The 16923-nt window shown below is 46.6% G+C and overlaps 1 protein-coding gene across 1 annotated transcript in view; it reads right to left on the minus strand.

Annotated features, from left to right (window-relative positions):
• Window positions 1-1666: 1666 nt before the first annotated feature.
• Window positions 1667-16923, minus strand: part of LOC139390807 (adhesion G protein-coupled receptor B1-like) — a 69403-nt gene continuing 54146 nt past the window's right edge. Inside the window, exons 25-33 of the mRNA XM_071138212.1 lie at window positions 13851-13916; window positions 9075-9173; window positions 7602-7773; window positions 7247-7342; window positions 7098-7137; window positions 5401-6068; window positions 4537-4572; window positions 3971-4129; window positions 1667-3512 (exon numbers count right to left, since the gene is read on the minus strand). Coding sequence (XP_070994313.1) covers window positions 3318-3512; window positions 3971-4129; window positions 4537-4572; window positions 5401-6068; window positions 7098-7137; window positions 7247-7342; window positions 7602-7773; window positions 9075-9173; window positions 13851-13916 — 1531 coding nt within the window. The 3' untranslated portion in view covers window positions 1667-3317. The remainder of the gene's footprint in view (window positions 3513-3970; window positions 4130-4536; window positions 4573-5400; window positions 6069-7097; window positions 7138-7246; window positions 7343-7601; window positions 7774-9074; window positions 9174-13850; window positions 13917-16923) is intronic.

The following is a 16923-nucleotide window of genomic DNA, read 5'->3' on the forward strand; positions in this document are numbered from 1 at the left end:
CACACCCAGCCAAGGGCTTTGAGGTAGGTCGGCTGTTGGACCCTGGCAGCCTAAATCAGTGCCAGCTTCTCTCTGAGTCCCTGTGACACTGCTGCACATACATTCCCTGTTCTGAAAAACACAAATAAAACATCATCTGTGCCACGGGGGAGGAGGGAGACAAAACTCCAGATTCCAGATGAAGAGTCTCACTCTAAATATACTTTTTTAAACACCAAGCTAAAACAGAAGAGAATCAGGGAGCGGAACAATGCCCAGTGGTTTGTTGTCTGTGTGTGGAAGGCCAGATGCTGTTCTTTAGTGTTTCAGTGAGTTTGGTCCATTGTGCAGCTGGCCTCCTCTCTCTGAGTGGAGAAGTGGAGGATGTAGGGAGTGTAGGGGTTGGAGAACAAACCTCTGCATAGAGGGGAACAACTCCTACACCACCTGGGTTTTGGGCCTCTGTTTCTTGGTAACATTTAGATTGATAAAGCCTGTCCAAAGTACTTATAGCAGATCAGGTCAAATGTTAATGACTTTTGTGTTTATAGTTTGATGCAACTCCTTATTTTCCTAAGAGATAACTTGTGGATAGTCCAGCAGTCCAGCATACCTTTTAAACATTCCTGTATTGTACAGTAGGACCCTAAAACCCTTTCCATTGGGTTTGCCGCACTTAAAATGTCTGAAGTTGATCCATTGTGAATAAATGAATGAATAAATGATAGCCCAATAATTAGGGAGAGGAGTTTAGCAGCTCCGCAGTGACATGGAGTAATATCCTCTGTTTGTGCTGGATAGTATTTCCTCAGCACTCTGAACCTTAGTGCCTCCACCGTTGATGTATTCCTTAAATCTAATAATAACACACATCATTTTTATTTGCCTGGGCTATTTTACGAGCAGTTAAATCTTTTATTAGCCGAGCGAGCGTCTTGCTGTCCAGATTGGGTGTCTGTTCAGGGGCTGTAAATAATGCTTAGGTCATTACAGCCACACGCCTTCCCATTTCTAATCTCACACACAAGCGGAAGCACGAGCACACACACATGGACGAACGTGCACACACACACAGACACACACACACATAAGCACGCACACAAACACACAGTTCGAGCCCTCAATCATCCTCCAGGTAATTGGGTCGGATGCCTTGTGCTTTGACATATACATTATGGGAAAAACATTTTCCAAGTAAATTTATGGAATATTTTTAAAACATACAGTACAAACACGACAGGGGAATGGGGAGATTACTTGTTTTTTTTTTAGTTTAAGATGTTGGAGGGGGGGTGGGGGGGTGCGATGCTGACATATGGAATTGTATATTGGCAGTACAAATGCACCAGGACAACAGATAGTTTATTATATAGATATATTTTTATTAGAAATATGACACATTCATTTTGTGCTCTGAAAACTGTACATTAACAAAGAGTCAACCCCTGTGAACTAAAAAGGTGGAGGGGCGGTGGAGGTTAAAGGTCAGGGGACAGAGGTCAGGGTTCATGTCAGACAGGTACAGATCTGAGGAGGGAGTGACAGTCAGTGATACCAAAACACACACTGTTACATGGAGTTACAGAACACTCATATTCCAGTACCCTGAAAAGGATGGGAGGGGAATCATAATATGTGTTCGAAATGCCACCCTATTCCCTATATAGCGCACTACTTTTAACCTGGTGTTAATTCCTGTCATTTGACCTGGTCAAAAGCAGTGCACTACATAGGGAATAGGGTGCCATTTCGGAGGCAGATGTAATGTGAATAATCATGGTCATAATTATAATAATGACAACAATAATCCCCAAGCACAGTAAGAAAGATATTTATAGGCTAAAATTCATTCTGTAGAACTCTGTTGAAGTAATTACATTGCTGTACAACAGGACTCCAAAAGAGCCTTGTGCTTTCTCTGTGTGCAACTAATCCTAACCCCATACTGCAGTCACAACCTCTGTCATGTCCTATACAGTATTTATCATATATATTTTTATATTTATTCATTTCCATTGTCAATATTAAGCATAATTCTTTATATACTTTGTGACATGAGTGTCCTTCATTTTTTACCACCTGCATTTGCCGAACAAGCAGAATTAAATTTGCCACAAATGTACCAAGCCTGCTCGTACGTCAAGCAATCAGACAACCAATCAAAACAGTGTCTCCTTGGCTTCTGCTGAGGTCATAGAGGCTTCCACCAATGAGATATGGCCATCTTGGCTTTCAGTCATGTCATTAAGGGCATCCGCAAATGAGATATCTCATTCTTGTTGGTCTATGCTGATGTCACTATGGTACCCACCAATGGAAGGGTTTTCCACCCTTTTGGCTGGCTGATGTCATCGATCTGCTCCCTTCCTGTCAAGGGGGTGTGGACTCTGTCTGACAGTGCAGTGGAGGGTGGGGGGGACGGGGCTCTTAGTTGGCATGGAGAGGCACATGGTTATGGTCCAGCAGTCTGCCTCCTCCACTGCCTAGGCGTGTTTGGGACATGTACTGGACATGTAGTTTGGTTGGAACATGTACTGTATGTTGGGTGAAGGTCTTGTCCAGACCAGGTCCATTGCCTAAAGGCTTGGTTGGAACATGAACTGTATGGCTGGTCCAGGTGATCTGTTAGCAGGCTGGTGAAGAGTCCATAGGCAGTTGCAGTCTGTCCTTTTAACCTACACTACCTACACCACCCAACTGCCAAACTGGCTAACCCTCCACAGAGATCTACCAGGAGGAGAGAGGGACTCAAGTATGTGTCCAGTGAAGTAATAATGTGGATAATAACAGACCAGATATATGACTGTCTGACATAGTAAACAAAAAACTGATTCCAGCAGCAATAAGAACATATAACAAAATGCACTGCAAACCTGTTCTCTTCCCCCCCATTTAACAGGCAATTGTTCTCTCTCTCTCTCTCTCTCTCTCCCTCTCTCTCTTTCTGTATGTCTTCCCATTTTCTGATTCTGTCAGTTGGGTCCTAACATAAAGGAGCTTCTCTCTCTCTCTCTCTCTCTCTCTCTCTCTCTCTCCCTCTCTCTCTTTCTGTATGTCTTCCCATTTTCTCATTCTCTTAGTTGGGTCCTAACATAAAGGAGCTTCTCTCTCTCTCTCTCTCTCTCTCTCTCTCTCTCTCTCTCTCTCTCTCTCTCTCTCTCTCTCTCTCTCTCACACCCCTGCCCGTTTCGTTGGTCATTGATCATTTGGTCGTTGGTTCTCAGAGTGAGATTGAGACGTGGAGCTTCGGGAAGGGAAGGTGTCTGTCTGTCTGTCTGAGAGCTGGGCTGGGGGGCGGGGTTGGCTGCTCTCTCTCCGTCTGTCTCTCTGTCTCAGTCTCACACCTCTGTCTGCAGGTCCATGAGCTCCTGTCCCACCAGAGGGATGGTGGCGCTGGCCTTCTCCCACTCCACGTTCTGCAGCTCCAGGGGAGAGGCCGCCAAGGGCTCCAGGTCCTTCCTCATCCACGACGGGGGAGATTGGGTCTTCCTGATGCCCTCCCAGGCTCTCTTACTGGGTGTCTGCTGCTTGTCCTGTTGGATAGAGGGAGGGGCAGGAGAGGAGAATAGGTGAACCAGAGAACAGACCAAATCATCAAAGGGCAAGAGACATGCAGACAGAGAGAGAGAGAGGAGACAGACAGAGAGGAGACAGACAGAGAGAGAGAGAGAGAGGTGTAGAGATGGGGAAGAGATGGGGAAGAGAGAGGTAGAGAAGGGGAAGAGAGAGGTAGAGGTAGAGAAGGGGAAGAGAGAGGTAGAGGTAGAGAAGGGGTAGAGAGAGGTAGAGAAGGGGAAGAGAGAGGTAGAGGTAGAGAAGGGGAAGAGAGAGGTAGAGGTGGAGAAGGGGAAAAGATATGTAGAGGTAGAGAAGGGGAAGAGAGAGGTAGAGGTAGAGAGAAGAGGTGGAGAAGGGGAAGAAAGAAAGAGGGAGTCAGACAGACAGACAGAGAGAGGGAAAGAGATAAGAGTGAGAGACAAGAGTTTCGTACACTCATGATGGTCTTGTCGCTGCCTGCTGAGGACACACTCCACCTCTTCCCTGCCTTCCCATCGCCAGGCGGAGACGCCCTGTCCTGGTCTGCACTGTGGATCTTCCTGTTCAGGTCCTGGAACATGTCCTGGTGACGCTTCCGTGTGTGCATGATCTTCTACATGGGACAATCACACAGGAAAACCAACCACCCATTTATCCACCATCAATATCTACACAGTGTGTTATATACCATGGTAATACTTTGGTATGAACAGAGAAAAAAACATCAATCATCCTTAAACAACAACATAGCTTGTGCAAAATCTTCTACACGGACCAAACACATAAAAAACTACCATCAAAGAAAAATCCTTAATTTAGCTCCCATCCACCAGAGATATCTACAAAGCTTAGATAGAGTACTGTATATGATCTGCTATGCAGTCCCATGCACCATCATTATAGAGAAAAGAGGATTATGTCAATTCTAGTGGATTTTTGGAAGCAGAATTGAGACATTAGAGACAGTTTGTCAAACCGTCAAGACATTATTTCAGAAGAAATGCAGAAGTCTGAAATTACCTCAAAGTCCAGCTCCGCATAGCGAGATTTTCGTCTCTGGAGAAAGACAAGAGGGAAAGATTAAAAGATACATTCTGCTATCATCATTATGCTGTGTGAGTCTGACTAGACAAAATGGTGATGTCTTCTTCAGCATTTCACTGTTTCACTGTTAGTTTCAAATCAGTTAAAAAGACAGTTTCTCAGTGGAAACAGTGACTCATGACAAACTGAGCGTCCATGTTGCTTAATCCTGACCCCATTGGCGTGAATCCTCGCAGTAAACAGCTTGTGATCGCGTGACCTTTGTTAGCGAGCAGAAAAAGAAAGGCCTGACCTTCAGGCTGCTTGGTTGTTGGTTGCCCTGGCAGCTGCGACCTTGCATGAACAGCATTTTGGGAGGGGAGCGAGTTTGGCCCTGAGGTGAAAAGACACCAGAAGGCTGAGAGGTCTGACTGGTTGCCTATCTGACTGGTTGCCTATCTGACTGGCTGCCTATCTGACTGGCTGGCTTGGCACGACTAGCTGTGCGTGTGTGTGTGCTGGTCAGTGTAGCAGTCTGAGTTTGAGCTCCCCCACTGGACTGGCACAGTCAAGGAGAGAATACTAAAACCTGACCTTTTTAAAGATCTAGGTGTTCTGTCGAGCCAGGCGAGATAGGGATATTTCAGTACATGTTGCCACTACAGTGCTGTTACTACACAGAAAAGGATAGCGACTATAAAGATATCTCAACAGAAATCCTATGCCATGAATACAGTACCACCACATATTGACAGTAAAGGGCACTGGTTAGTTTCTGATATTTTCTTTGATCAAGCTGTCCCATCTCCTTCCCAAGTCATATGGTGAGAACATGCGGTTGTGTGTGTGTGTGTGTCTTACCTCCAGGGAGCTCATGGAGAGCGTGGACACGGTCTCGCTCTTGGACATCATTCCAGAGTTACCAGAATCACCCTGTTCACACATGCTGTTGATCATGTGGGATTCTCCGGAGACGTTCTGCATGTTGTGGACGGGCGACTCCTTCTCTGAGCAGGAGACACTGACCAGGTCTGCAGGCAGGCTCTTCAGCGCGAAACCTGGGACGCCCTCCACCCCCGCCGAGTTGGCCAGGTGGATGAGCCTGGTCTGGGGCATCTGCTGCTCGATGCTGATGTTGTACTTGGCCGTCGTGTCCTCCTTGCTGCCCTTTCCGGGTCGCCCCAGGGTGCCAGTGTTGTTGTTGTTAGGCAGGATGATGTACCCTGTGCCCTCAGGCCCCCCGGCCTCCCCTGTCCCCCGTGGAGACAGCTCCCCGTCCAGCTGTTTAAAGAGCTCCCCGTCACAGATGTAGATGGACTTGGCTCCCGGCAGCTCGGTGCTGATGCCCTTGGTGGCGCCACCCTTCTCCCTGCGCAGGGTGAGAGTATGACTGGGGTAGTCTGCCACATTCTGGAGGTGGACCTTGGCCATGCTGGCAGGCATGGTGTTGAAGTTAGAGCCCTTCTGAAGGGTCAGGGGTTGGGAAGATGGCTTCTCATCACCCTGGAGAGAGGAACGCTTCAGAGTACCTGGGGAGGGAGGGAGGGAGGGAGGGAGGGAGGGAGGGAGGGAGGGAGGGAGGGAGGGAGGGAGAGCAACAGAGAGAGAGAGAGAGATTTGAGAGGACGCAAAACTCAGAGATAAAGAGAGGGTGACTCTCAAGATGCCCAGACTTGGACATGCTATAGAATGAGTGCAAACCTTCCCACTGTTGATTGAACTAGTGACTACTGCCTTCCGTGAACTTCTGATCATTAGTTTGAATATTACACCGTGACCCTGTTTCACTGCAACTGCTGGCTTGCTGTGGTGTGCATCTCACTATTGAGCACAGGGCTAGACAACAGCATCAGACAACTTCCTGTCAGCATGACAAAATATCTTACAATCACTCCCCAGTCCCCACCGCTCCACACACACTCATACAAAGAAAAAGTCATTTCACTCCTCTTATATTCCATCTCCCCCTTCAGTGGGCTTGTCTGCTGTGTCTCGCGTCTCAATGGCGTTTCTGCTCCAGATGCTTTTCCTGATATCCTCTCGGGAGATAATCAGATTTCCGTCCGCTCCCAACGGACACCAGAGGAGAGCCTCTATCTGATGCTGCACTGTTGGTCGGTACATAATTATAGCACGGCCGGCCCGCCTGCCGGTGGATGTGGGGGAAGATGTGGGAGACTCAGACAGCCCTATTTATCCACAGATTACTGCTCCGCACTCGTTCGCACACCACCGCCCTATTGCCAAATGGCTGGGCTAAATTGCGTTATGCTGCAGTAATGTGGTGCATCTCATGTCAAAACAGTGTTTTGTGCTTCATAAGGGGCGGCTGCTGTGGAATGGGAGGGTGCTGCTAAAACACAATACGTGTACAGCAGATAGGGAAAAGCAGGTGCAACTTTTTAATGACAGAACTCAAAGAAAAATCCACATGCATAGAGAGAGTTGTATAGGGTCAGACAGACAGACAGACGGACATACAGACGGTCAGACAGTCAGGCAGACAGACAGACGGACACCCTGCATAAACTCACTCTTTTTTTTGCCGGTACTCTTACCTCCTCTGCAAGCCATGTCGACGTCTTTCTCGAAATCAGTCTAACGAAGAAAAGAAATGTATAGAAAACCTGTTAACAAAGAGCATGTAATACATATCAAGTATATTAGACATTGTTTAAGATGAAGAATAACGTTCCATTGGTACTACCATAAGCTGAGCGTGTCCGTTCTGGAAAGATCCCCCTGAGTCTCCATTCCCGTCCTCCTGGCGGTCCACTACCCGACACTTCACTGCCTCTTGAACCTACAGTACACCATCATAAACACCTTTCAATGTCACAGTCAGATTTTTCTCTGCTCATCCTCCTCCCCTCCACATCACCCTCAAAACAACCAATGACTTAGTTTACTTAATCAACTTTTCCCTTTTAGCTCCTAGTGGAGCACAGAGCACACCAACCAATACATTTATTTTTAAATAATAATGAATAAAAAAGAGTAGGAGACAGAGTATCATCAAGGTGAAATGTGTCAGAGTGACAACAGGGTAAAGAATGATGTACCTCTCTGCGCAGGATGCAATGCACCATGACGATGACGAAGCCTTCCAGCGAATCAAACACAGCGAACAGGATCTGGAAGAGGGAGGAGCGTCGGTCGGTGATGGCCAGGACAGCAGACATCCAGGTGAGGGCCAGGAGAGGCAGAACCACACAGGAGCTCCACAGCGATGCCCTGGAGGATGGGAGGGGAACAGCAGCCCAGGGCCATGGTCAGTACTACAGTCAGTAGAAGACACACAAAGAGGGAAAGACTACACTCCTGGAAAACAACTAGTCTCTATTTAATACAATTTGCAATGATTTACTTGTTTGAAATGGGATTCAATGATACTAAAAATGACATGTATATTTCTAATTACAATAGAAGCATGTCAAATGTAATACATACAATATCTACTCCTAAAAAAGGCATCTATGTACTGCATGTTGCCCTCGTTGTTGAAATGATTGGCATTATGTACAGTATAATAAACCTATAACAAGGTATAGGTACATAGCTTGATGTTTTAAATATACTTACAGTAGCTACAGTACATATGCTAATATCACACACAAAAACATACATCCATCATCAATTGAAATATATGTTCCATAACTGACATATACAATATGCATGTACGTTTAGGATGTGTCAATAAAACATATGAGACCAAGAGCAACAGGAAAAGGAGGAGCTGAGGTGAGTAAAGGAGGAACAAAAGTGAAATGAAGCAAAGAAACGTAACATAAAGACAAACGCAAGAGGCAGAGGGCAGAGGTGTGATTAAGTGGACAGGGACTTGTCTTCTGGTCCATATGTTTCTACAGGACAATGTCTCTCTCTCTCTCCTTTATCAACATGTGTATTTCTTTCCCTAACTTCTCAACTCTTCAGAGTCTTTGTTTCACATGTCCACTTGTCAATTCTGTCCTGAGTTGATTGAACGAAAGGTTTCTAGGTGTTGTTTAAAACAGATCCAAGCATTCAGACATACTCCCACTGAATAACACATTACAGAAAATATAGCTACACGTCAGGCCTGGCAACAGAAACCCAAAGCGCGCGCGCACGCACACACACACACACACACACACACACTAATTGATAAGTCAAGTGCACTGCCCGTGAAAACCTCCTCCATGCCGATACAGATGTAGAGTTACTGTATCCATCCATAGCCCGGGGGCATTACATAGCTGAAAGCCACTGAGCCTTGCACTTTCACTCTGGCCTATATTAAAGCTATTTTTCTGCAGTCTGTGATTCACACACACACACACACACACACACACACACCTTACAAGAACAGCACTGGAGAACAAATTCCCAATGATTCTCAGCGAGAGTACAGGGGAAGAGAGGGAACGAAAAGGGGGGGAAACAAAAAGATATAAACAAGAGGAGGAGGAAGTAGAGGAGGCATATCAAGGTAAAGGAAACAAAGGTAAAGAAAGCAGTATAGAATATGTGGGTAAATAATTAGCAGAACTAACATGGCGTTACTGGTAGCTGTGGTAGAAACGTCAGCCGACGAGATAACTCCGCACTTGGCACATTTGAGCGTCATATTGTACAGTGGTACTGTCATCTGACTGCAAAGTAGTCAAATTAACACACGTTGTAACATAATACACACAGATACAAACGCACACATACACACACACACACACTTACACTCAGAGTGAGTCACAGTTCCCTCTCTCTCTCTAGCTCTCTCTCTCTCTCTCTCTCTCTCTCTCTCTCTCTCTCTCTAGCTCTCTCAGGGCTAAGGGGTATGTGTGGGGGCTGGGCCGGACAAGATACACAACCACATGGGTGGATATGTCACTAAGGGCTGATTTATTCCTCAATGATTGATCACTGCTCCTACTATGTGAACACAACAAACATATAGGGGATCCTAACCAACACAGAGTGAGTGGGATAATCAAGTCAACAAAGGCACTACTGCGTTCCGACATTATTCTAATCATCTTGAGTCTGTGCAGAAAAGTGCAGTGACACTGTTGCACATGATGTCACTCAAACTAGTGATTCAAAATAGGATTCATAAGTGGTTAAGGTAGCCTAGCGGTTCAGAGGTTGGGCCAGTAACCGATAGGTTGCTGGTTCGAATCCCCGAGCTGACTAGGTGAAAACTGCCAATGTGCCCTTGAGCAAGGCACTTAACCCTAATTGCTCCAGTCAGTCACTCTGGATAAGTGTCTGCTAAATGACCAACATGTAAAAAGAGAGATACATGTGTAACTTGTGCAGGTCCGATTCTTATTGGCCAGGCACCTGTATGTGCACTGGCATGAATACACATTATATTTCCCTTCTTCATCTTATTATTCACATTGTTGAATCCTTCATTTATATGCATTCAACTAGATAATGATGGTATTCTTATAAATGAATAATGCAAATGTCTAATTAGAGACACTTCATGTGCCTATTGATGCTTTGAGTCTCAATTGCGTTGTTTATTTAGCTTTCTAAATGTAATTGTTGGGAATATTTTCACCCCTGGTTATTTCTCCCTACGCCTCACTGGTCAGACTGATTACTTTATACAGGCATTACTGAACACCCTGCTAAGGCTCTCACGCACACACACATGCACACACACACATGTAGGCATGTACACACACACATACACACACAAAGTAACACTCAAACACATGCACGCACAAACAATGAACTATGAACTCAAAGTAGTGAGTCGTGACAGGACTCTTAGCCTATATCGCCAATTAACAAATTAACAGTGTGTTTTTACGCCTGTTCATTACCAGGTGTACATATGTGAATGTGTGTACGTATGAGTGTGTGTTTCTGCATGGCTGCATTTGAACAACACAAAGGATAGACAATGAATTCCAAAGATTTCCTGAGAAGCTGTTTCTCCACTGGTACTGTAATCCACAAATACTGTAGAGAATCATCACAGTTCCCATCTAGCAGTCTATTTCTGTGTCACCCCACTTCTCCAGTGTCTATGCTGTCATCTAATCTCCTCTCATCACATCACAAGGCCCAGTGTGGCTGTGGCCTGCCTCTCTCTGCCTGGATGCCTGGCTGGAAGTAAGAGACACAGTACAATCTCTACAATGCCTCTTCATCATGGATGACATACTGTCTGAGAAATTATACAGCAATAAAACACGAGAGGGTATGTGATTACTGAGATTATTATCAGGACGTGATGCAACAATAAACTGTCCATCCATACTTCAACACAATGGCTTGAAAGCTGCTTAATTATATTAAAATACTCCCACAAGAAACACACATCTAGAAGAAACAGAGTTCGAGAAGAACAGTGTCACAAAATGGCCGCTCGCAAGACAACAATTAAACCTTTGATTCCATATTGCCGCTGGACAGACGGATTAAAAATCACATTATAAGAAATTCCATTTCAAGTAAAAGGGCAATACAACCAATACCCCCCCCCCCTTCTGCCATAGGCAGTGATATTAAAAAGCAATCAGTAGCTTTTGAAATACAACACCATTTCCCTTGTCTTTATGATGTGTAGCGACAGAGAGTTCAGTGAGAGAGAATGAAGCTGCGTAGGAAACTCCCGTATACACAGGGACACATAGACCTGCTGCTCAAATAAAATCCAGGTCTTCAATCAAACAAGCAATACTCTTCAGCTAAATGCTCACTTCGGTGTTCTGTCTCAACAATGTGGGTAGAAGAGATTAGATAGGCGATATCCTGTGGTTCCCAGTCGACAAACAAGGGTACAAAGCTTACCCAGTTTACTGGTATTTCTTTCACATGGATCGTCCACTCTGTAACAATTGCCACTTCTTTCCAGTGAGCCTGGGAGGACCCAGTCTGTATAGTGACAACTAGGGTTAAAGTACCTGAACAGCAACCTCCTAACACAGTGCTAACACTTCCTGGAAGGAGGAAGGAGGATACAGTACACCCCACCAGCTCTGCCTGGATGGCTTTACAGTTGGCATTTCCTCTTCTCTCCTGTCTTGTCCTCTACTCTCCTGTCTGTTTCCATTTTCCCCTCCAATTAATTAGTCTCTAATTTTAGGGGTGGAGAAAAGTGAGAGAGAGCCTCACCAGGCAGCGAGTGTACATCTAAATCTCTGAGAAATGAGAGAGCAGAGCTACAGTACACCGTGCCTAATTAGGCACACCATCTAGCAATCATTAATTATCTTGATTAAACATGTTAGGTATTGAAAGGCGAGGGGGCAAAGAGGCTAACACCCTTCTGTTTTCCACGTATCCACTCTGCAGTGCCACCCTGCCCCTCCCCACAGTCCCTCCACCTCTCAGTCCACGTATCCACTCTGCAGTGCCACCCTGCCCCTCCCCACAGTCCCTCCACCTCTCAGTCCACGTATCCACTCTGCAGTGCCACCCTGCCCCTCCCCACAGTCCCTCCACCTCTCAGTCCACGTATCCACCCTGCCCCTCCCCACAGTCCCTCCACCTCTCAGTCCACGAATCCACTCTGCAGTGCCACCCTGCCCCTCCCCACAGTCCCTCCACCTCTCAGTCCACGTATCCACCCTGCCCCTCCCCACAGTCCCTCCACCTCTTAGTCCACGTATCCACCCTGCCCCTCCCCATAGTCCCTCCACCTCTCAGTCCACGTATCCACTCTGCAGTGCCACTCTGCCCCTCCCCACAGTCCCTCCACCTCTCAGTCCACGTATCCACCCTGCCCCTCCCCACAGTCCCACCACCTCTCAGTCCACGTATCCACCCTGCCCCTCCCCACAGTCCCTCCACCTCTCAGTCCACGTATCCACCCTTCCCTTCCCCAGTCCCTCCACCTTCCCCACAGTCCCTCCACCTCTCAGTCCACGTATCCACCCTGCCCCTCCCCACAGTCCCTCCACCTCTCAGTCCTCGTATCCACCCTGCCCCTCCCCACAGTCCCTCCACCTCTCAGTCCACGTATCCACCCTGCCCCTCCCCACAGTCCCTCCACCACTCAGTCCACGTATCCACCCTGCCCTTCCCCACAGTCCCTCCACCTCTCAGTCCACATATCCACCCTGCCCCTCCCCACAGTCCCTCCACCTCTCAGTCCACGTATCCACCCTGCCCCTCCCCACAGTCCCTCCACCTCTCAGTCCACGTATCCACCCTGCCCCTCCCCACAGTCCCACCACCTCTCAGTCCACGTATCCACCCTGCCCCTCCCCACAGTCCCTCCACCTCTCAGTCCACGTATCCACCCTTCCCTTCCCCAGTCCCTCCACCTTCCCCACAGTCCCTCCACCTCTCAGTCCACGTATCCACCCTGCCCCTCCCCACAGTCCCTCCACCTCTCAGTCCACGTATCCACCCTGCCCCTCCCCACAGTCCCTCCACCTCTCAGTCCACGTATCCACCCTGCCCCTCCCCACAGTCCCTCCACCACTCAGTCCACGTATCCACCCTGCCCTTCCCCACAGTCCCTCCACCTCTCAGTCCACATATCCACCCTGCCCCTCCCCACAGTCCCTCCACCTCTCAGTCCACGTATCCACCCTGCCCCTCCCCACAGTCCCTCCACCTCTCAGTCCACGTATCCACCCTGCCCCTCCCCACAGTCCCTCCACCTCTCAGTCCATGTATGCTTAATTTGATCCTTGAGAAGGCAGAGGGAGCAGAGGGGGCCCAAACAGTGAGTATAATATCAGAGAATACCATGGTATCCTACTGTGTTGTGTATGTATCCAGTCTTCTGGTGCCACCTCTGCCCCCTCTCCCCTCGGTCCAGGCATCACTGATAGCCCAGTGGTCTGCTGCGTAACATTGGTGTAAAACAACCCTTAAACAACCCCCCAGTACCCACTGTGTAATCGAATGCTCACAAACACACAGGCCAAAGCACACACTCACACATCTAAACACACACGAACATACACACACCATTTCATATACTACTCTGTGCCATGTCCTATACTTCTGTCACTATTCATTCTGTTTCTTAGTAATGTGACAACTTTGAACAGAACTATGGATCACAACCATGTTCTAGATTTTGCACTGCAGTTTATGTTTATAGTTATTCTATACATCTAGTTCTTGTCTAGCTGGTATTAGATTGAAGCGGGATTTTGACAGCAGGGAAAGAGATTCTACAATTCTACTAGTAGGGGAGTGTGAGGAGGGGGTATTAAGCCAATCAGAGTGTAAGGAGGGGATATTAAGCCAATCAGAGAGCGCTACTGCCAGGGGGAGGAGATTTAGTGGGTGGGCCATGAGCAGGGCTGATAGCCAATACAAATCAACAACAGTGGGAGGGGCAGATGTTTTACCGAATCAGTGACGAGGTGGAAAGGGGGAGCTGAGATTGAGGTGTTCCTGATTGGAGAGGAGGAGCCCTGAGTGAGAGAGAGGGGGGATTCTGTGCAAACTCAAAGAGAACGTTTCAGACAGCAAGAAACAAACTTGTACAGTTCAAGAATAGATCATTGCAGAGAGGCAAACATGTTGTTCAGAGAAAATAAATACATAAATAAACAACAACACAGTTGGATGTACTAACTAAGGCCAATGAGGGCACAAAACAGCAGCCTGCGAGAAGGGGGAGCAGGGGTCACCAAGAGGTCAAAGGTCAACCCTGGGGTTATATAGGGACTAAAGGTCATGACCTCTCACAACTTTGGCAAGTATTGAACTGCACATGCTACTGTCTGTATTAAGTAGCAGTAGTAAATATAAACAAAGCAGGCTTTAAGACAAGTATACATGGTTGAAGAAGGTTGAAAACCTTCCATCCTGTCTCAGGAACTTGGCTGTAGTATGGCTGTGGTAAAACCCCATCTCCAACAAAACAGATGTATCGGATGGAGTATGTTTCATACTATAGTGTGTAGCATTTTTTAACAAACACAACAGAAAATAAACCAATTTCTATGGACATAGAGACACCATTAGCAGTGTACAATAAATCAAACACATGACATTATCGTGTGCTTTGAGTGATCACTGAGGTCTCTACTCTATACCCATAGGGCCCCTGCTCCCCTTCCCTATAAAACAATCAAAGAAACAAAAAAAAGAGAAAGATGGATATACAGAAATGTACATTATATAGCAACACCTGCAAATGAAGAGAAGCTGAGTGAATGTGTAAAAGCAACATACAGTATATGGCAGAGTATAATGAAACCAATATGATAGCCATGAGATGAGCACTGATGCGCCATCTTGTTTCTTAATGAGAGGGTCCGATAACCACTCCAATCTTCCCTTTTCCTATATCTCCCTCCCTCCCCACCCTCCCTCGCTCCTCTCTTCTTCTATGCCTCTCTGTCAGACCTCATCCTCTACAAATCTTCCAATCATTGATCACTGTCTGTCTTATAAAAACATCTGCATATTCCTTTCAATATCTACTCCTTTTTATTTCCCCGCTCTCACCTCTCTCTCTCTCTCTCTCTCTGCTCTCAATATATCTCACCTCCCTCTCTCTCTCTCTCTCTGCTCTTAATATATCTCACCTCTCTCTCTCTCTGCTCTCAATATATCTCACCTCTCTCTCTCTCTGCTCTCAATATATCTCACCTCTCTCTCTGCTCTCAATATATCTCACCTCTCTCTCTGCTCTCAATATATCTAACCTCTCTCTCTGCTCTTAATATATCTCACCTCTCTCTCAATCTGCTCTCACTATATCTCACCTCTCTCTCTCTGCTCTCACTATATCTCACCTCTCTCTCTCTCTCTGCTCTCAATATATCTCACCTCTCTCTCTCTCTCTCTCTCTCTCTCTGCTCTCAATATATCTCACCTCTCTCACCTCTCTCTCTCTGCTCTCAATATATCTAACCTCTCTCTCTGCTCTCAATATATCTCACCTCTCTCTCTCTCGCTCTCTCTGCTCTCAATATATCTCACCTCTCTCTCTCTCTCTCTCTCTCTGCTCTCAATATATCTCATATCTCTCTCTCTCTGCTCTCAATATATCTCACCTCTCTCTCTCTCTCTCTCTCTCTCTCTCTGCTCTCACTATATCTCACCTCTCTCTCTCTGCTCTCACTATATCTCACCTCTCTCTCTCTCTGCTCTCAATATATCTCACCTCCCTCTCTCTCTCTCTCTGCTCTCAATATATCTCACCTCTCTCTCTCTGCTCTCAATATATCTCACCTCTCTCTCTCTCTGTTCTCAATATATCTCACCACTCTCTCTCTGCTCTCAATATATCTCACCTCCCTCACTCTCTCTCTCTCTGCTCTCAATATATCTCACCTCTCTCTCTCTCTGCTCTCAATATATCTCACCTCTCTCTCTCTCTGCTCTCAATATATCTCACCTCTCTCTCTCTGCTCTCAATATATCTCACCTCTCTCTCTGCTCTCAATATATCTCACCTCTCTCTCTCTCTGCTCTCAATATATCTCACCTCTATCTCTCTCTCTCTGCTCTCAATATATCTCACCTCTCTCTCTCTCTCTCTCTCTGCTCTCAATATATCTCACCTCTCTCTCTCTCTCTCTCTCTGCTCTCACTATATCTCACCTCTCTCTCTCTGCTCTCACTATATCTCACCTCTATCTCTCTCTGCTCTCAATATATCTCACCTCCCTCTCTCTCTCTCTCTGCTCTCAATATATCTCACCTCTCTCTCTCTGCTCTCAATATATCTCACCTCTCTCTCTCTCTCTCTCTGCTCTCAATATATCTCACATCTCTCTCTCTCTGCTCTCAATATATCTCACCTCTTTCTCTCTCTCTCTCTGCTCTCAATATATCTCACCTCTCTCTCTCTCTCTCTCTCTCTCTCTGCTCTCACTATATCTCACCTCTCTCTCTCTGCTCTCACTATATCTCACCTCTCTCTCTCTCTGCTCTCAATATATCTCACCTCTCTCTCTCTCTCTCTCTCTCTCTGCTCTCAATATATCTCACCTCTCTCTCTCTCTCTGCTCTCAATATATCTCACCTCTCTCTCTCTCTGCTCTCACTATATCTCACCTCTCTCTCTCTCTGCTCTCAATATATCTCACCTCCCTCCCTCTCTCTCTCTTTCTCTGCTCTCACTATATCTCTCCTCCCTCCCTCTCTCTCTGCTCTCAATATATCTCACCTCTCTCTCTCTCTCTCTCTCTCTGCTCTCAATATATCTCACCTCTCTCTCTCTGCTATCAATATATCTCACCTCTCTCTCTGCTCTCACTATATCTCTCCTCCCTCCTTCTCTCTCTGCTCTCAATATATCTCCTCTCTCTCTCTCTCTCTGCTCTCAATATATCTCTTCTCCCTCTCTCTCTCTCTCTCTCTGCTCTCAAGATATCTCTCCTCCCGCTCTCTCTTTCTCTCTCTCCCTCTCTCCTTTTGTCTGTGCTCCTATTCCCCAACTTTTATCTCCCGTTTCTAAATTCT

This window comes from Oncorhynchus clarkii, chromosome 3, assembly GCF_045791955.1.
Source record: "Oncorhynchus clarkii lewisi isolate Uvic-CL-2024 chromosome 3, UVic_Ocla_1.0, whole genome shotgun sequence".
Lineage (NCBI taxonomy): Eukaryota > Metazoa > Chordata > Actinopteri > Salmoniformes > Salmonidae > Oncorhynchus > Oncorhynchus clarkii.